This window comes from Phaeoacremonium minimum (assembly GCF_000392275.1).
Source record: "Phaeoacremonium minimum UCRPA7 unplaced genomic scaffold PA7_03_scaffold_82, whole genome shotgun sequence".
In the NCBI taxonomy this organism is placed as follows: Eukaryota; Fungi; Ascomycota; class Sordariomycetes; order Togniniales; family Togniniaceae; genus Phaeoacremonium; species Phaeoacremonium minimum.
Genome location: NW_006920989.1, coordinates 79,490 through 100,465, shown reverse-complemented (window position 1 = coordinate 100,465; position 20,976 = coordinate 79,490). Strand labels below are relative to the sequence as shown.

Genomic DNA, 20,976 nt, shown 5'->3' with positions numbered 1-20,976 from the left:
GGATTAACGACCTCGAGACTTCTTCTGACGAACTCTAATTTGATTGATTCTTATTTTTGAAGGGGCATGAACTGGTCGGCATCTGGACGTGTTTGTCAATCCACTATGTGAGCAAATGGGAAGACGAACGCTACAACATACTTTTATTAGGTGCCTCCTCCGCTGTATCGCGATCTCCGTACACATGCTTCCATCTACACCGACGAGTTGTAAATCGTGAGCCACAACAGATTTCGAGATGAGCTCCTTAAGTTCGATACCATCTGATAAGCATTCAACGATGTCATCACAGGTGCCAAATTGGTAGAAGACATCAAGACCCCAGATTTCGGGTTTGGTGGCTCTGGGCGGCCGTCGGCAACACTAAGTGGCCTCTAACCCTTATCATTACCTAGATACTATTGGGCTGCACTTGTTGCTCAGCTTTGCCTGTGAATGGAGAGCAAAGGACCTCTGCAGGTTGCTTCTGATTGGACAACTTGCTCGAATAGGGAAACATTGGACTTGGATGCCTGTCCTGCTATTCCGTTTTCAGGATACCGCAGCTCAAGCTGAAGCGCCTCGTTGTCAAGTCACGGGCCTTGGAGATAGAGCCTTATCTTGCCGGCGGCCCGTCGCAGTGACACACCACAATGATAAAGCGTCAGGGTGTCACTTATCTACTCTACCCATGAAAAACCCTCTCCCAGGGTTGCCTGTCATTGGCTTCTGCCGTCGGTACCGACGCCATGGCTGTGGTATGTATCCCTTGATTGGGGGATTACGAAAAAAAAAGTCTTGATACATCATCAGCCTTCTATCTGTGGCTATCGATGCTTGTCTCGATTGCTTCCTTCATTTGAGCATAAATTGAGACAATGTCGCATGCGTCCATGCCTTTGCTCTTATCACATCTAAGGCAGTGGCTGGAAAGACTTATAGCCTACTCATTACGAGTAAAGTGACGACAGAGAGCCCAAGGCCTCTCATTGTGCGATTTAATGATGGCAGAGATGCTACGCGACCGAGCGGCGGCTATGAAAGCTGAACTAGAAGCAAAAACCAAACCCTCGGGATGGGTTCTTCCCAGGGAGAAGTCATCGTTCGCCGATGAGGGCCAATGGTAGGCATTTGCATGTTAATTTTAATAATATATGCTGACTTGACTACTTCCACTTAGGTCTAACATTGATTGTGATGTCACCCCGGTAGACCGCCGCACGTGGTCGGCCTGGACAATGTTTGGGTACTGGTTTTCTGATGCCCTGAACGCTCAAAGGCGAGTCTTGATCCACACATGAACGTGATGTGTCTCTCTCATGTCAGCTAACCATCTCCAGTTGGATGGCTCCAGCCAGCATCTTGGCTTTGGGTTTAACTTGGTAAGACTTTTCCCCCACTGCATGGCAGCCTTATGCTAACGTAATCGAAGGCGCGAAGCCGTCATTGCCATTATCTTTGGCTCACTCGTGTGCACTGTGCCTCTTGTCCTTAATGGAATGATAGGGGCACGACTCCGTAAGTGACTTTCAGTGCTCAACCTTGTTACAACCGGGTGTCGACTGTTCAACAACAGGATCTTGTTTACATATGGGATGTACTTTCCTGATGTCATAATGAATGCCTTATCAACCTGTCACAGACTTCTGAAGACATGTCTAACTCTCATATTATAGACATACCTTTTCCGGTAGCCATGCGGGCTTCATTTGGATGGTACTTCTCGCGCTTTGCTGTAGTGACTCGCGCCATCACAGCCCTCTTCTGGCACGCTATTCAGACTTACACCGGATCTACCGCAATGACCCAGATCATCCGTGCAATATGGCCTTCTTACCTCGACATTCCGAACCACATACCAGAGAGTGTTGGCATTACAACTCAAGGGATGGTCAGTCATTTGATCTTTTGGGTCGTTCAATTCCCAATTCTTCTCATTCCTCCACATAAGCTACAGTGGTTCTTCGTCTGCAAATGCGGTATGTGAATTACAATTTTCGGTATTATCCCGACTAAACAGCCCCTATGTCTAACATCAACAAAGTTCTCGTCATTGTTAGCTCAGTCGCCGTCGTCATTACGATGACCTCCAAAGCTGGTGGAACGGGCAACATCTGGAATCTACCCTATGGGGTTGATGGCGAAGCACGGTCTTGGCTTATTCTGTCAAGCTTGTCCAGCATTACTGGAGGATGGTAAGTATCCGCATTGCTTTCCTGTTGTTGTTGGATTGCTCACGCTTTACAGGGCCACCATGGTATGTTCAAGACACTACATCATGTGAAACAAAGACGAGCCAACCGCCATATTCTCCCCAGTTACAGTTTTCCCCTTTCGTGTATGCTTAACTGATGAAAACTACAGGCCACGAATATCCCAGATTTCACTCGTTATCTCAAGCGTGACACTGGAGTTTACTGGCAAGTCCTGTTTCTTCCGGGGATCCAACTGATGCTTGGGCTCTTTGGCATAATCTGTTGCTCGGCTGCCAAGGTCGTTTACGGAGAGTACATCTGGGATCCTCTTACCTTGGCTGCTCAATGGGATGGCCCTGCCGGCCGTTGCGGCGCTTTCTTTGTCGGCCTTACTTGGGTTGTCGCACAGATCGGTACCAACCTTTCTGCGAATGTCATTAGCTGTGCTAATGATATCTGCTGCCTCTTCCCCAAATACGTCAACATAAAGCGTGGAGTCATCTTGTCGACGATTACAGCGGCTTGGATCATGCAGCCTTGGAAGATCATACACTCAGCAGCGTCACTCCTGTCTTTCATGGCCGGGTTGGGCATCTTCCTCGCGCCAATCGCTGCCATCCTAGGTTGCGATTACTGGCTGATACACAGGCAGAAGATTGACGTACCCGGCCTGTATCGTGCTCACGGCCGATATCGCTACAACAAGTACGGCACTAACTGGCGTGCTGCGATTGCTTTCCTTGTGAGCGTAGTGCCTAACCTCCCTGGCATGTAAGTGGCATACTTCTCTTTGTCCCTCAAGGTTTTTTGTCTAATAGTTCTCGTAACAGGGCTGCTACCGTTAACCCGTCCATCGCACCATCTGTCGGAGGGGCAAAGAAAATATATTACATGTTCTATTTCTGGGGATACTCAAGCGCATTCTTGGTTTATGGTCTCTTAGGGTATTTCTGGCCAGAAAAGAGCACAGAGGTCGCAGCCACAATCTATGGAGATGATGATATTGTTGAGGCTGCAATTGGTGCTGGTGACTCGGAAAGCCAGACTGAGAAGAATCCCGTGGAAGAAGTCAAGGAAGACAATTGATGGTGTCGATTCACTGAGTAGCCGGCATATGGTGGTTCTGTTTATTTCATAGTTTGTCTTCAGAGTGAAGAGATGGACTTTTTTCGAGGATATCGTCTTGTTGCAGTCCTTCCTTAACCTTTCTTACCCACCTTTTGTTCGCTGAGTGCAGCCAGGGTATGATGATTCGTCATCCGACCTGCAAGGCTCATTCTAGGCTCGATGCATAGCTTAGCCACACGCTCACTTGGACCTTATCAAATGATTATATTTCCAATGATCGCATGTGCTTTGATGTCTGTCATAGAAGGCAATGCAGTCTTGACTTTAACACGCTTGCTGGTGTCATCGAGAAAAGTCCATTCAAATATGATTAGACCAAAAATTGTTAAATTAATCCCGACATCATAAGATATTCTACCTAGCAGCAAACTCTAGGCTGCGATCGTTTTATTTGCCTTCATTGAAGTAGTTCATAAGTAACGATATTGCCCTGAGACTTGCACAATAGGCCACACTACCGGCAGAAGGGTAACATTCTCAGCACCACGTGTCTGAAATGACAGATGATACAGTATATGAGGCCACTGCACGATACTGTATTATTGCAGCATGATACAACTAAATAGATTGATGTGAGAATCTAGGTAGGCAAGGTGAAGTTGCACATCTTCAAGCAGCCTAGCAATAAAAAAGGCTTTTGCACCCCCCTCGATGATTTAAATAATCGAACACTCGAAACTCTAACCGTGTATTGGCCAACCTAGACCGTGAACTCAGCTTATCGTTACATTATCACAGACAACTCACTAAGACGGGCCTTCTTTTGATCATTGGCTTCGAAGAGTCAAGCTACAAATTCATCGAGTAAGAGAATGATCATCAATACACTAAATCCCTAGTTCTTTGTTATGCCTCGTTCCATAGGGATCACTCAAGAAGCGTCTAAAAATATACGATGTCATGTTAGTTAGTAATCTGGGTACAAGAACCCCTGCCTCCGTGCTGTAAAATTGCTGATGTCAGACATTTTACGAATTGCGTGAACGTAACACGACAGTAGTTAAAGCTTTAAAATTTGAGTATTACAGCCAATGGCACCACGAGCGGCATGTATGCTGACGGCGACCCCGTTTGCAATGTAGCCGGTGGACTGAGTTTTAGAAAACCTGGGGTTCCACTGCTTTCTTTGGTTGGGTTGAGCGAGGCTCCATCTAGACAAAACCAATCCCAACCAAGCCGACAATACAATGATGACCCGATACCCGGATCGATGTCTGAAGTCAACTAGCAAGACAACAAAACCTCGTAGTCAGCACATGGTTGCCGTCAGGTCAGAGTAACAGCGAAACTCAGTCAGTAATTACCTGGGCATGACTCCATAGTAGTTCCTAAGCGAGCGGGCTTCCGCTAGTTCATACCGAAGCATGTTGGTCGAACGAGACTTGGCGAGGGGCTTCTTCGGCTTTCCCATGATGGCTACAATCTCACATCGTCTTCAATAATGCGGGCATCTCTGTGAGAATGCCTGATCAACTCGAAAGATAGGAATATAAAAGGGGTCTTACCCATTGCTACTTGCTCTTGATCAGGCAGCAAAGAACCTTCATACCTTGTAGTCAAAGAATACCAGGAGAACAACATTCACAATGAAGTCATTCTACTCCGTCACCTTTGCCTTTCTCCCTCTTATCTCGTCGGTCTTCGGAGCGCCTGGTTCAGGAGCAGAGATCGTAGCTCGCACGCCTGGAAACGTAAGTGTTATTACCACTATTATCTTCCGGACAGATCACTGAATTGAAGCCCAGGTGTATATTTGCACGGGCTCTGGATACTCCAACACATGTGATGTCAAGTCTTTCGGTACAGCCGGAACGTGTTTCCAGCTTCCCGAGCCCTGGTATGAAAGTATTGGATCCGCGGGACCGGACCGAGGTGCTATCTGCCGACTTTTTGAGTTAGTGTCCCAATGACTTTCGAAGAGGAATATGCTGATTTCATAAGCAATTCGTCGTGCACTGGCTCTGGTCTCGCCATCCTGACGTACCCTGGTGATGATAATTTATACGCTGAAAATGACGCAGGACACAAGGCACAGTACATCAGCTGTCACACCTGTACAGCTTGCCAGTAATTATGGTTGTGGGGGCCAAATTTTATTCATGTCGGATCCTCCAGAGTTTAGGAAATCAGAAGTATAGCATAACAAAATTTGACAATGTCAGACTTCAAAAGTACTTCTTGCATCAACTGTCAAGATGCGGAAGAAGAAAGCATCCAAAGCAAATCGATCGACTCCTTCAACAGATCTATCTCTTTGTTCTTTTGTCTGTGCACATGACTCTTATGCGGATGAACTCAAGCTCCTTGCAAGCATCAAGTTAAGTAAGTTAGACGAGGCTTTGGACTTCCTAATCATGTAGCTTGCCTAGGTAGGCTGTAGACAAGATTACATCTAGATCACCCATAGCAGCTTTCTCTTTAGGAGGGTAACCGATATCCAACACCACTTTTCATCACCTAGTTATTCATATAGCTTATAGAACATGTTATAAAAGATCCAGAGATTCATTATGGAGAACTGCACTTTCGGGGAGGGCACTGGTTCGCGGCTAATTGCACTAAGAGCACCCTTAGGTAGACTTGGCATCCAGTGGAAAACAGGTCTCCAGCACATATCATATCCTTGCAAAGAATGTTTCGAAATTCCGATCAAAGATTAATTCGTGAAGTTAAGCTCGCCCAGAGTAAAGGAGCCCGCGGCTTCATCCATTGAGACCCGCGAAGCGCTCTCTTGAGTGGGCATCAGAATCCATCCTGTTGAGACCAAGAAAGTACCAACTAAATCAAAGTTGCTCACAGCTGGAAAACTGCCTCCTCCCAAACTTCCTCCGCCAATGGCTCTCCTTGAAAGTCGCGCGGCCAAACAATGCTACTGAGCAGACTTTTTGCACTTCGCCATTCAAGGATCCCGGTTACTTCACTACACGTTCGGATAGCCCTGTCAAAATATTTCCGTAGTGCTTGAAGCTCTTTGTCCGATCGCAACGTGAAGCCCGGATCTTCATCATTGGCTTTGGCGAGTGCAAATGCGCCGATAAAAGCTTTCCACAACCAGAACTCGGAGTGATACCGTCCTTGTATCATGGCGGTCTCGGTCTGGCGGAGGTCTCTTCTGAGGATAAGCAATAATGACCGCAGGAGTCTTCCGTAGATAGCCTGTGGCCCGTTCCAAACACCCAAAGCAGTGTAAAGGTAGAGACCACCGGAAGTGACCATACCGCACCAAGAAGACAACAACTCTGGCAGCTCATGTGTTGTCATCTCGCAGTTGCTGATTTCTGCATGGGTTGCGCAATACTTCTGAGACTCCGAAGGCTCATGACCACAAAGCAAGATCCGACATATATCGCAGTCACTGGCCTTATTTCCTCGGATCTTGAGCGTTCCGCGAAGTTGTTGAAGCGCTGTGATAGCTCGTAGGTCGTCGATGGGTCCCCTGGCATCCACGCTCTTGACTAATTCGGGACGGCTGATGAAGAAATACGGAACAATGCACAGAGCGATCTATGAATCATGTGGTTAGTAGCTTTCAACGAGAAGGCTACATACAACGAGCACAAAGATGAACTTGAGGGCTTGCTTACAAGTCTGTCTTCTATATCTGACTTTTGCTGGTACCATTGGCTAGTGCATGGCTGCTCATGAACAATGCTCTCCTGAAGCCAGCCCATCGTGGCGGAAACACAGTTATTCGAACGAGGATATGAGGCATGAAGCATGTTTCGTCTCCGCTTCAAAACCTCCGACACGCAGACAAGTATGTACCGCTCGAGGAGCTCTCTCTCTTCGTTTTCGAGAGCTGGAAGATGCATGAGATCAGACTCGCTCATTTCGAGCAGCGCCACAAGCCCTTCTAGGTGAGCCTCTGCTGCTGGAAGATCTCCTAGACTGCTCTTCAGATTCGAGTTATGTTAGCTTTGAATTAGGACAGTGTGAGCCACAGGATTATTTTACCTCAGCTGCACACAGCGTCGCAATAGTTTTGAGGCAAATGGGACTCGTTCGATTCTTTGGATCTTGAATCCATTTGTTTACAATTCGGATCGACTCTGTCTTGTGTAGAAGGTAGGTGGTCTTGAAATGCTCTAGTGCGCCAACCTTCCAATAGTAATGCATTGCCGCAATCAGCATGTTACTGCGGAGGGCGTCTGCCTCGTGCATAACAAGAGCAAGGCTACAGACATCATTAGTCAAACAACAGGGATCAGCTTTAAAATGTGGCGACTCTGTAGTACTGACCAGTTAGAACTGTCTGTTGTCTCCCCAAGAACGTTGCGGACCTGCGCAACTGCGAAGATTAGAACACCAATACTTGCAATCTGGTAGGGATTTCCCCCTAGAGTAAAACATACAGTAGTGGAAAAGCTCTCTAGATTTCAATGGCATATTGATTGACATGGCATCAAACGGATCGAGTGCGGTATTGGCTGGTTGCCATACAACGACCCACGGCTCCTGGACCCCCGGCAGATTCGGCTTGCGTGACCTTCGCTCTCTGAGAACACTTTCTGCTGGAGGATAGTGACAAACACTTCCACTGGACAGCTGCAGGCAATTCGAGCTGAGTAAAGACTAGTCAGTGTCTGCTGCTCATGTAGCTAGTTCGCACACATGGCATTTCTTGTTCAGGGCGGCATTGTTAGCTCCAATGGAGGTGCCGTATATCCCGCCCAAAAAGGAAACAGGCACCTACCAGAATGGCCGACCCTCATCGCACCTGATATGACGGGTTTTACACTGAGCACAGCCGGCGCGACTCCTTGTGTGATACTTCCTTCTCCGTTGGTTGTCCATAATCGCTTCTCTAGTCATTATGATGTTACTCGTTTTCTGTTGAGAACCACAGTGGAGAATTCAGCCTGGCAATGCTGACTAAACGCCTAGGAAATCTGAATGGACATGTGAGCGAGCATCGCGGATTAGATATGTTTGTCGTATTGTACGGTCATGAGAGGAGGATAGCATTCCGAAGCTTTGTAAGGGGGATTCCCGACTGAAAGGCCACAACCGTTTTTTGTCAGCATGCAGGCGAACTAACCCAAAGTGGACTACACATACGGTGACTGCATCAACACCATCCGATTTCTAGTTAGCACCTGGCATCCTTCGCAGAAATTAGCTCCATTTCATTGGACGATCAAACCAGGGCTGTCCCTCAGCTCTGAGGGACAGTATATGTTGAAGGATTCACATTCCGAGGGCACAAATCAATGAACCGCTTTAAGTAAACCAATCAAATAATTGTACAATCAAAATGACCTTGGATAGCACCGATACGATCAATTTGAAGGATTGCATATCAATACCAGTAATGTAGCCTATAAGAGGAAATATCCTCTGAAATTGAATGAATGTGGTAGTAGGAAATATTTAAGCTTATTCGGCAATGACGTGCAACATAAGATATGTATGAAGGGAAGGGAAACATTGGGTCTTATTGGACAAGAAGAATTTCCATGGGATCGAACATTTCTGGGTTGCTTCCTTGTGAAACAATAATCGCTTTGTTGAACCTTAGTTGTTGTCACTATCCTCTTCGATTCGAGATGTTTGGCGAGCCTCCCATTCCTCCTCGAGGAGACCAAATTCAATAAGGTCGTGCCATTTTCTGTTCATATAGATAACACCACGCCTCACCCCTTCCTGCACAAAGCCAAGTTTGCGATAAAGGTCAGCAGCTCTAGTATTGTAAGACACTGTACCAAGTTCAACCCTGTGCATCCCGGCCCACGTAAATGCCCAGTCCACTGCCCAATTGATTACTTCTGGCCCATATCCATGTCCCTGGAACGGTTCGGCAATCTGTATTCCAAGGCGGGTCCATCTCCAGTGCACAGTTGAGTCCATGCGCTGTTTACTAAGGGTCAAGCAGCCGATTGGCGATGCATCCTCATGTTCTTTGGGGGATCCAAGATTAGTCGTCGATTTTGGCTCGGAGGATTTATCATGATTATCTTTAGGAGGCAAGCAGATCATGACAGCGAGAAGGGAGCTCTTCACAACGGACTCTACATCCTCATCACTTTTGGCTCTTGTTTCTGGTCGAAGGAGGACAGGCGATCCTAGGGCTGTGGTCACAGGGTCTTTCTGAAGCTGTTCATAGATAAATTCTTTGTCTTCTGCCGTATTTTCGATGGCTCTATAGACGAGACGCTTGGAGCGAAAGGCTACTTTCACTTTATCAACGATTGACTCCATGTCTGTCACAGTTTTGCGTGATTTCATGCGATTGATACTAAGTCGAAAGCCTCTCTACCTTGAGAACTACTCTGTGCATTTAAGAATAAGAATGAAAAAGTAAAACAAGCGACATAGAGTAGAGTGCTCCTATATGTATCCGACTGAGAGAGAGACTGATTGAGCTTTTAGAGTGAGTCATAACGTGGGTGGCAACATTATCATTGACCTTCTTCTTCTGGTCAAATGCAGCTTGTCCCGCTTTCAGTGATCATACAACCAATCGGCGAGGTCTGAGAGTATTGCGGTCTACGAAGCTTATTCCCTCTCCTCTTTATTCTTTCTGGCACAAATGCGGCGAAATATCATGGTACCTTCATAGTCATCTAGCGAAAGCAAGATGTTATATATCCATGAAGTTGTGAAAATTTAACGGGGCACGAATCAGCAGCAAAAAGCTATCCGAGATCATGTTCGGCCTCCACGTATGGTTTTGTGGCCTGCTTTCTCAACCTATTCTGGTGAGTAAGCTGAACGTATGGTTCATGAGTGCCGTGCCGTCAACCCCGCCAAATGCCGTCAGTGCAGGGCAGATCCCGCTTGTAAGTGTAACAGAAGAGGAGAAAGTGTGGGGAAACGCCAGCGCCCTGGTTTTTGGGGCCCTATATACTAAGTAAAAGGTCTCTCGAAACCACTTCGTATGGCGTGGATCTTGAGGCGTCGATTTTGATGATAAAATGAAAATCATGGGTTCTTGTTCAAGGGTTTGCTTTGTTCTTCTTTGCCTCCCAGGACCTATCTATCTCCATGCGGCCGCCTCACTTCGACCAAGAAGCACACAAAACTCGGAATGGGTCGACCCGCTAATTGGGACATTGAATGGAGGTAACAAATACAGCAATACTCAAGATATGCACAATGCTAATCACGAGAAAGGACATGTGTTTCCTGGAGCAACTCTACCTTTTGGCATGGCAAAAGCTGTTGCGGATGTGAACACGGAGTTACAAGGAGGTTTTGCGTCGGATGACGGGGAGAGTCAGTAATACTCCAAGAATAGTCGTGACATTGATAACATTTATAAAAGTCACTGGGTTCTCACACATGCATGATAGCGGGACAGGAGGTGTCAGTGACGGTCAAACAATTGGTATTTCATGTCATGCGCTAAGAGTCAGTGTAGGGTGCGTCACTGGGCAATTTTCCAATATTTCCGCAAACAGGATGTCGAGAAGACGATATCACCAATTGCTACTTTCCAAAGAGTCTTAGGGCTTCCAAAAGAATCAATGGCACAGTGGAAGCTCATCCAGGGTACTTCGCTCTGTCTCTCAACACATCGATTCGGGCGGAGATGACGGTTACCAACCACACATCTCTCTACCGTTTCTCTTTTCCAAATGCGGAGGCAAACGCGACTTTGGAAACTATGATTAGCACTAATAAACTTCCATATAGCCCTGTGATATTGATTGATCTTTCTGACCTTTCTGACTCCCGCCAAAATGGGAGCATCGCGGTTAACCCGTCGACTGGACGAGTAACTGGTAGTGGGACATTTAAACCTTCATTCGGTATTGGAACGTATGAACTGCATTTCTGTGCAGATTTTTTCGGCGCGAATATACGAGATACTGGTATTTTCCAAAACAACCGGGCGAGCAACGCATTCAAGCATCTCGAGACAGTGTATGATGGTATCAATACGAACCCACCAGTTCCTGGAGGAGCTTGGGTCCAATTTTATCCACCAGAGAAGGATCAAATTGTGGTTAGAGTTGGACTCTCATTCCTTGACACAGCAAAGGCATGCCGTAATGCCGAAAGTGAAATTGCTGACTTCGATTTCGAAGGGGTGTTCTCCGCGGCAACAGACGCGTGGAACCGAAAGCTAGATGTAGTGCAAATCGATAGCTCGGGCGTGAAAGACACTTTGCAAAGGGTCTTCTGGTCTGGCTTGTATCGTTCTATGATTTCGCCTCAGGACTATACTGGTGAGACACCGGACATTCTACCTTTCCAAGTATTCTTGAACTTACCCAGTCAGGCGAAAATCCCCTGTGGCAGAGTTCTGAGCCTTGTGAGTCCAGAATCTCCTTGACTGTGGTACAAAGTCTCTAATCATTAAAGACTACGATTCCTTCTACTGCATATGGGACTCATTTCGTAGTATCCACCCCCTAATCACACTCGTTGACCCAATCAGTCAAAGTCTCATGATTCGGACACTCATTGATATTTATCGACATGAAGAAAGGTTACCGGATTGCCGCATGAGCCTCTGCAAGGGTTTCACACAAGGAGGTAGCAATGCCGATGTCGTCTTAGCGGACGGCTTTCTGAAAGGGTTAACTGATGGTATTGATTGGGACACCGCATATGAAGCAGTCGTATCCGATGCTGAAGGTAATTGTCTTCTTGCCCTACCATAAGTAGACCGTGGTTGTGTTATTGACACTAATACTCAATCATAGACGAGCCACAAGTATGGTCTGTTGAAGGAAGAGGTGGCTTAACAAGCTGGAAAACCCTGGGATACATTCCCACAGACGACTTTGACCCGCTTGGAGTTGGCCCTTTCACGCGCTCTATATCGAGAACAGTTGAATATGCATACAATGACTATTGTATAGCGGAAATGGCCAGGGGACTGGGCCATATGTCTGATGCCGAGAAGTATGTAGGAAGTTCTGAGAATTGGGTCAACATGTTTAAAGCGGATCAAATATCAATTCTCAACCTATCGACAACTGAAAATGTCACAAATCTGGTAGACAGCGGGTTTACCGGCTTCCTTCAGCCACGATATTCGAATGGCACCTTTGGGTACCAAGATCCAAGCCTCTGCTCTCCGTTATATAATTTCACCTCTTGCTATCTGAAGTAAGTCCTATGCCTGAATTTCAAACTGCAGAATTATGTTAACAGATTATAGCGCCAACGGGCATGAGACGTACGAAGGTAGTTCATGGCTATATACGTTTTATGTTCCTCAGGATATGGCAACATTGATCATTACACTTGGTGGGCCAGAAGAGTTTGTGCGGCGATTGCAATACCTACACACCACGCCAAATCTGCTATACTTCGGCGATGAACAAGCATTTCTGCTAGTCTACTTATTCCACTATGCTGGGCGGCCTGGGCTATCATCATTCTTTGCACATTATTATATTCCTAGTCAATTTAACGATACACTCGTTGGTATACCCGGGAATGACGATAGTGGAGCGATGGGGAGTTTCAGTACTCTTGCTATGATGGGTATATGGCCAATGAGCGGTCAGAACGTATATCTGATCAATCCTCCGTTCTTCGCGGAGATCAACATCACGAATCAAATCACGGGTAACACGGCGACGATCAGAAACCTCAACTTTGACGCCGCGTATGAGAACATTTACATCCAGAGTGCTACTTTGGATGGATCGACTTACACTAAAAGCTGGATTACGCATAATTTCTTTGCCGAAGGTGGTGTCTTGGAGTTGACCCTCGGAAACAGTGAGAGTAACTGGGGAACACGGGACGAGGATCTGCCTCCTAGCTCATCAAAATCCAAACTGTGAACCCAAATTAAATAGTCCGAGAAACTTTTAAGAGTTACTATGCCCCATCAGCTTTGTGGACAGTTTTGCAATAGCCAAGGTCAATCATAGGGACTTCTAGACTTATAAGCCGACAGACGCTGGGAATTTCTTCACTGGCAATAGAGTCAGCCTATTAGATTAAAGATAATCATCTTAGGCGGACGGCCTGGCCCCATGATTGATCCCCCCCTTTTTCAAGCATGACATGATGCCAGATTCATCTGAGTTACCATAATCATCGAACGAACAATCGGCATATAAGTATTGGTAAAGATGGCAGGGTATTCCTTCTCGGTCAAAATAGACAAAGTGGAGAACTCGGAGGATAATTCATGAGAGTTAGTGGTCATATGAGGCGTTGGAGCCAGATCACTAGACTCGTCGGCGTTATGCTTGACCGCCTATTCTTTACATGCCATCTCATGGTCCTCGACTATACCCTGCCTGGCCTCTTAGTAACGCACGCGGCTCTGCTCATTTTGATCAATATCTTCATCACTGGGGTTGGGTTAAACGCCGTCGACTTCAAGGACAGACACTTTCTGTTTCGCTTGAACTGATTGACAGATTCTTCGGTCTAGTGGCTTACCCAAGGCCTCTGTTGGTAGTGGTGTCTATCGCCGTTATATTTGCATTTCACTTCGTAAAGATCCTTGTTCTTATTGCCGTGAAATCATCCTCTCAAGCATCGCACTCTCGTTTCGAGCTGTGGACAAGTTCATATTGGTCATAGTTTGCACACCTCTGTCACGCTTTTAAAGAGTATGAAAAAAGACCAATTTTGACAATGACAAAGTATTGACATATGTAGGTAGCTTGTCTATGCTGAAGGCTATCGTGTATCAAATAAGCAGTCTATACATGAAGTATCTTGAACTCAGTGTGCTGAATTAACAGCGTCTTCAAAGCTCATCCTTTGCTGCGCTCTCTTGCTTCGGATCTTCTGACGCTCTCGTATCTTTGCCTATATTTTCTTTCAGTCTCAGCACCTGGGCCTCGATTGTAAAGTTGATGTCTCTCTTGTCGAGCATTCTATCTAAACTGGTATGACTTGTTGGCCATGCAATGACTCCTCCATCTTGAGGCTTTGAGTTGTATTTTGTTAGATCGAGGAGGGTAGCTATTATCATATGTGAGCCACACTTTTCTTTATTCTTAGCAGTGAACTCCGATAGAGCGACGTTACCTTTGCAATCACTGTTCTCAGCGACCCAGAGTGGCAGCGTTTCATAAATTGCACCGGGTGCAAAGATTGCGATCTTCTTCGTATCGAGTAGCCTTAAATCGTCTGTTGTATTCTTTTTGGGTACCTTGGCTGGTCCAGTGGCCGCCTCTCCCTGGGGAGGCTTTTCGTATACCGCGTATAACCCCTTCCCTGCCCCGTCGGTCCTCTCTTGTTCTTCGATCCATTCCCGAACTTTGACAGGAATATGTGAATATGTCATCTGAAGCAAGGTACGCTCATAACCGTGATTATCTATGCCATCCCAGCCTCCAGGATATTCACGACCTTGAAAGAACGTTTTCAGGGCATCGGCATAGGGCCATAACCCGACAGGCTCGCCTTTGAACAGGTCGTGGAGTTGGTATTCAGAGGCCGAGAATTTACCCTCAACCGCGCAGGTGATGTCAAATTGGTCCAACTTCTTAGATGAGAATGGGTCCGCCCAAGTAAAACCCTCCGTTGCCGTAGGGTCAACCTTCGGTGGTGGTTCGGGGCCCAGAGCACTTGCCCATGATGTGAGGAGAGCAGACGCAAGCGCAGTCGAAAGCAGCTTCATTTTGAAAATAAAAAAGGAAACGGTAACACATGCAAGCAACTTCAACGGACCAAGAAAGATGAAGGAGGTGAATTGTCACAAAAGAGTGATTATTCCTGATTGAGGAGTTTTGGTCAGGAAGGGAAACAGGCGGTGGTCACGTCTTAGACTATATAAAATAATGAGCATTGCTTGCTTTGGAGCTTGGAGTAGTCTTGCTGTCCTCATCGGAAGATGCCTCCGCATTTCCACATCGAGAAGCTTCAGAATGACTGAAGTTGGAGAATTGGGGTTAGAGGTACGCGGAATTGGGGGCGCCTCGCCTAATCTCGGAGCCTACCAGATCGCTCTATGGAGTTAGTAGGACCCACAGACTCTAGTTCTGGACGGGTTGTGTGGTGAAAGCCCCGTTGCTTGCATCATATTTCAGGGGGCAGTGGCAGTCTACATCTATGGTGATGGTGTCTCCAACAATAGAAATGCCACACATATCTAACCAGCGATCGGAATGCAGCCGAGACACCTGATCACATGCAATCTCTAGTAAGTAGAATTTTTAATTTCTTGCTCATTTCATAGCTTTCATCTCTGTGTGTTACGGCGAATGTGGTACAGGAAGACAACAGAATATTGAACCCGCTGCTGCAACTATCTTCGAAAGGGAAACTATCCAGTATCAATTTCCAATTTCAACAAAAACCGTAAGGCGACTTCTTCGCGCATTCTTGCCAGTGAAGCTGGTCCGTCTTTCAAATTGATGACACTTGTTCTGAAGGTCGCGTTGCGGATCGCAAAATGGGCTGTTCGATGGCTTTGCCAAGGAGCGTCTTGATGTGAATTTGCTGCGGAGTTCGACCTTTCACGGGTAGCGCAATCTTCAAGAAACCGATCCATACCAGCAACGGCCAAACCAAACTGTGTGGAAGGAATGCACAACAAAACCCTGAAACAGAAGCAAGGATCGCATAAGAAAAACACCAGTCCCGAGACCTAGCTAGACGAGGTTTAACACAATCTCTATCTAGAAGTTGGAACAATCCCGAGTAGCCTCATGGCATTTTCCAACACTTGTCGTGCCGCTTCTAGAAGCATGACTTGACCAACAGTCAAATCAGCACCTTCGGGGATCTCCTCGAAACAGCCAGACAATTGGCCGGTTACGCTAGTAAGATATGCCATCACAGTTGCCGATTCCAACGCCTTGAACTCTTGAGCCGTGACATCTGGATATTGAGCTAGAAGGCGAAGGAGGTCGACAAATGCTTCACCTGTGATTGATTCCAGCTCATCATCAGTCAAGGCGCTCGCGTCACTAGACTTATCAGCAAGAAGCGACGTGAGTCTCGCATAGCAATACTGGAGCTCAGGGCCAGTGCCAAGTTCAAACGATGTCATTCGAGCAATGTCAAATGCATGATCTGCAGCCCGGCGTGCAGAAAGTTCCTGGACGAGAAGAGCGCTGATACCCAGAGATGCGGCGACGTCTTCTGAGTCCCCGAGAAGAGCAGATTGGTCTGGATTCTCCCTCAAAGACTCAAGCATTGAACTCTGGCATTGGCTCAAGATGTCACCCAACATAGAACCTTGGTCAACCATTGGCGAGACTTTGCTGAAATGCACGTGTTGTAGTCTCTCTGCCAAATGAGACATATCCATAAGATCCAGTATTTTCAAGACGCGTTGAAAGTGTAGATCGTGATCTACAGAGACGACGTAGATCATCTTGTCGAAAGAGTATTTGCGGAAACGCTCGAGAACGGTTGCTAGGTCGCGCAGAAGATAAGTGCTGCTTCCTGTGCGATCACGAATGATGGCTGCACCTCCTTTACCTCCGTGCTTCTTCAGTTCGATCATCCACGCACCATCTTTCTCCTCACTCAGTCCCTTGCTCTTTAGGATTTCTTCCACTTCTGTCATTGTCTCTGGCGATACTTGAGACTCGCCGGAGTATTCATCAAAAGTGACATTCAGACGCGCATAAAGTTCTTTGTAGTGGTCCACATACACGTCACGGAAGCGCTTCGAGAGGCCGACGGCAACCTCGTCACCGTCCTCCATCTTTTTGAAGAAGTCGTTTCTCTTGGCGTAATAGCCTTTCGACTCAATCTCGACTGTATCCTCATGCGCATCCCTAGCTTTTTTGCTTGACGCCTGTTCGGGGATGAAAATTTCGTTCGCTTGGTTGTACACGCTGACAAGATGCCCGATCGGGTCAGCCGCGAATTGCTCTTCAGAACCAAAATCCTCCCATCCAGCTCCAAGCAAACCGATGTTCTTTCCCCAGTCACCTAGGTAATTGACTCGTGTCACATCCCATCCCATGCTCTCATACAACAGACCAATATGGGCACCGATAATTGTGCTGCGTAGATGCTTTCCCTGAAACTCGCTCGCAATGTTTGGGGAAGAGAATTCGATCAACAACTTCTTCTTCTCTGCCTCGTCTAGCTCGGAGCCTTCAGTGAAGACATGGCTCCCATACAAGGCTTTCCGATCATGTATGTAAGGAAGAAGTAAGCGCGCAAGGCTGCGTGGTTCAAACATGATTCTTAGATGTACTCCTTCAGCAAAGGGCAAAATGAAGAGAGGGCACTTAGGGAACTTCGAGAAACACAGTTAGCAACACGCGAAGGTACATCCAGGTTGGGTATGCGATGGGACGTACCCTCTGAATGAGGTCTAGGGCGAGCGCATCGGTGTCAGCTCCATGGCTCAGTCGCGGCAAGATAACCACCAAATCTCCATTAAAGATATTATTGGGCCACTGGATCGAATTGTATGCGACGGAGAGTTCAACATCTGCGAGGCTATGCAAGATGTCTGCAAGGTAGGATCGAGCGACATCGAGAGGCTTCTCGAGCACATTGGACGAGGGGTAGTGATGCAAAGGGCCATCCAGCCCCAAACTTTGCAATGCCTCTTCAAGTCCAGTTGCATTCGTTGTCACAACGGCCATATTGGATGTCACAGTTGAAAACGCTTGAGCAAGAAGGGCTTGATGCACCCAAGAGTTGGAGGTCCGGCGTGACTCTGAGGAAGCTTAAAAGTCAAGCGCATCGAGTTGCCTCATGTAACTACCTGTTTCTCTGATGAATGCGGCTCATCGTCGCACTGTCCTTTGTTGACGTGGGAAGATGGTATTGGCCAGAGTAGTTCATGAAGATTGTCCCTACTTTGTTAGGCAGGAATTGGGTGGAAGTGATGGGTGAGAGGCGTTTGGGCACCCAATCAGCATTGATGACTCCTGCAACAAAATGCCTGACCGAAGAGGTTGTTCTACGAGAAACAATCCGCAATTCGTCAAATTGGACTTAACAATCATACTGATCAATGGCGATCGCAAAGAGTGGGAACAACGCGCGCGCGAGGTGTAAAGATGTCATAAAATATTGATTGGGTGGCTGTCAGCAAATTGAAGCATCTACATGTATCTCCTGTAGTTCAAGGGTTGCTGGCGACATTGCATCGCTCTGATACTCACCGCCTTGATTTACCGTTGCGTTATCTCCTGGCCTCTTCTGAAAAGAAAATAGACCAAGCAATAATCGAAGTAGCCGGGGAATGATATTTTCCAGGGTTGTTATAACTAGTGCTCTTTGATGTGATCCAACCTTTGCTCGCCATCGTGGAAGTGTTATAATTAGGTGATGGGTCGTGTATCGAAAAATTCCGACAGCAGCTATGAGCACTAAAACGCACATTATGAAAGATTTAGTGTTGAGAGCAAACCATAAAACATTATCTTGCATGCTGAACATGCCAGCCGCAAGAGCGACAGGATATAGGATCTATCTGAACGTTAGTAGTCAAATACCATAACACAATAGCCATAATTGCTTTACCATGACTGTAAAATCGGTAGTGAGTCCATTGTGCGCAGCAGCTTCATTGTATTCTCGGAAGATGCATATTTCAAGCTTCACTCTGTTGTTAAGCTCAAGCCACCTCTAGTGCGATATACTGAGTAGACTTACATCCTTTTTGTGATCACAGCAACGTTTCATCAGACGTATCAATTTCTCTTCACAATCTCTCAAGTCTTCAAAAGCCGTTTCAGCACCATGCAATGAAAGATACGCTCGATCAGCACCATCTTGAATGTGATGGAAATAATCGTAATCTCGCTGGCGAAATTTTTCATAGGATTTCATTGTCTCTGACAATTTCTCTAAGAGGTCATTCAACAATTGCGTTGTTGACCTTGTCCAATTCTCAGATTCTTTAATCAGTCGCGCTCGCTCGGTGCCAGCACCAAGTCGCATCGGCATAGCAAGATGATCTTCATTGCCCTTGAAAATGTCAGAAAGTCGGTCTACTTTCTTCAATGTGATGAGACTCAAGATAGTTATGGGATAGTCAAGTGACTACTTCTGACTTACATACTGACAGATTCTATTTGCGACCTCTTCTACAACTCGTTCCCACTCCTTACAGATCTCAGATGTCCGAGTTTCCAGGACCCGTAGGAAATAACTACGAGGATCTCTTATTGGGGCGTCTGCAAGCACTGGATCTCCAGAAGATGCGATCGGATCAATTGCTGGTTCGTCATTACTGAGATCTTGCCCAGATAAGATGTCATTTTCCGGTCTGGTGTCAAAACAATATCCGATCCAGTTTCGGTCGTCCCTTCCACTTAACACGAGGGAGAATTGAGCTGGATGAATGCCATAGAACTCTGATGGTTTTGAATTTTCATCCGTTAAATTCAGAAACGAAATGTCTTTCCACCGTCCTGAATGGTCGTGTGCGCATGTTTGGTAAACCTCGGCTGAAGTGTGTTTTCGGAGCACAAAAAACGGCAGGTGCATCTCCATCTGGAATGTCTTGTATCCACTAGACTACTCTCATCAGTTGGAAAGTTTAATATAAGGGAGCAATTGTGCATTATACCATGATTTTGATCTTGAGAGAAGATTGGCGAGGAATGTGATTTCGGAGGGCATCACGTAAAGGATGGATTTCCGTGTGGCGGGCAGTTTCTGTGAGAGCAAGGATGTATAGAGGATCTAGATTAGATATGTAGCTTATGGAAATGACGTTAGTGTTGTGCATTTTAGTTGTGGACGGAATTATCTCGAACATAAGTCTTCTCTCGACATCAGGCTCATTCTCGTAATCACTCATCTAGAACTCTGCTCAGTCATGATTGGTACCCTGATCCTGGTTATACTTACAGGTTTTGATAACTCTTGATATAGTTCGCTCGCGGTCAAGGTATGCTTATACAGTCTTCTTTCGTTGGGATGGCCATCGATGTCCAAAGCTCTGGGCGTGTCATCGAGCCAGGCAGCCTGTCGCTGATCCGTTGTGTTCCCTCCTTTCAAGAGATCATCAAGACAAACTCCACGACAGAATGTCCTCACAGCCTCGACTCCACGATCAGGTATCGCTTCTTCAGAATCACGCAATATGAAATCCACATCCCATTCGGCATCTGCATTCAACTCCCTTTTGACCCCTGCCCAAACCCTGTCTTGCTCCGTAAAACGACGCGTCTGCTTGAATTCGTCCGGCCACCGTGCACTGAACATTGTGAATCGAGATGTGACGGGCACGGCAAAAAGATATAGAGCTTAGCCTCGTAGTGTTCGAAATTTACTTGTTCTTTTGTTGACACTGCCATGTGTGGTCTGTTTGATCGATTCAAACACGCTGAATTTCCTAAATTAGATATAGGGCTAATGACATTGTAATGATTATACACAAAGACTCTCCCCGCCCACGACTCGTATTGCCCAAATAAAGCCAAAAATGGTGCCTTAAGAAGGCTGAATACAAAATTAAACGGCGAGGATACTGTCCGATCTTCGATTCGCTCCATGTCCGGTGGCCAGCACACCCGTTCCATCCCATCCTCAACCTTGCCTATCTTTAACCAAGCCAGGCTTCCAGAGCCGTACCACTGAACCGCTCTCTCATTTTCTAGAATTTCATGACTGGGTACTCCTAGCGTACCTGCACCTTCGTTGTCCGGCAATAGGCGCACCTGAAATGATCACACTCGGGACATACGTTTACGCGGATATTGATTGCTGAGTGTCCGCAGGTACACTTGAGCTGGGCGTCAGATCTACTTTTGCAGCAAATGATCTAGATAAGGCATTAAGCCACTCACACACGCCCAGATATACACATGTTTTTTCT

General features: G+C 46.6%; 2 protein-coding genes across 2 annotated transcripts; one reads left to right on the top strand and one right to left on the bottom strand.

Moving 5' to 3' along the window:
* Positions 1-1,323: 1,323 nt before the first annotated feature.
* Positions 1,324-3,260, top strand: UCRPA7_1308 (putative ncs1 allantoate transporter protein; the record flags this gene model as incomplete). Its single annotated transcript, XM_007913891.1, has 6 exons — positions 1,324-1,361; positions 1,412-1,497; positions 2,024-2,174; positions 2,227-2,236; positions 2,344-2,945; positions 3,005-3,260. The coding sequence occupies 6 exons, from the start codon at positions 1,324-1,326 to the stop codon at positions 3,258-3,260; spliced, it is 1,143 nt and encodes a 380-aa protein (XP_007912082.1).
* Positions 3,261-15,846: 12,586 nt separating this feature from the next.
* UCRPA7_1307 (putative arginyl-trna synthetase protein) lies at positions 15,847-17,373 on the bottom strand (the record flags this gene model as incomplete). The annotated part of the gene is made up of 1 exon (XM_007913890.1): positions 15,847-17,373. One exon carries the CDS (start codon positions 17,371-17,373, stop codon positions 15,847-15,849), a length of 1,527 nt encoding a protein of 508 aa, XP_007912081.1.
* Between the last annotated feature and the right edge of the window lie 3,603 nt (positions 17,374-20,976).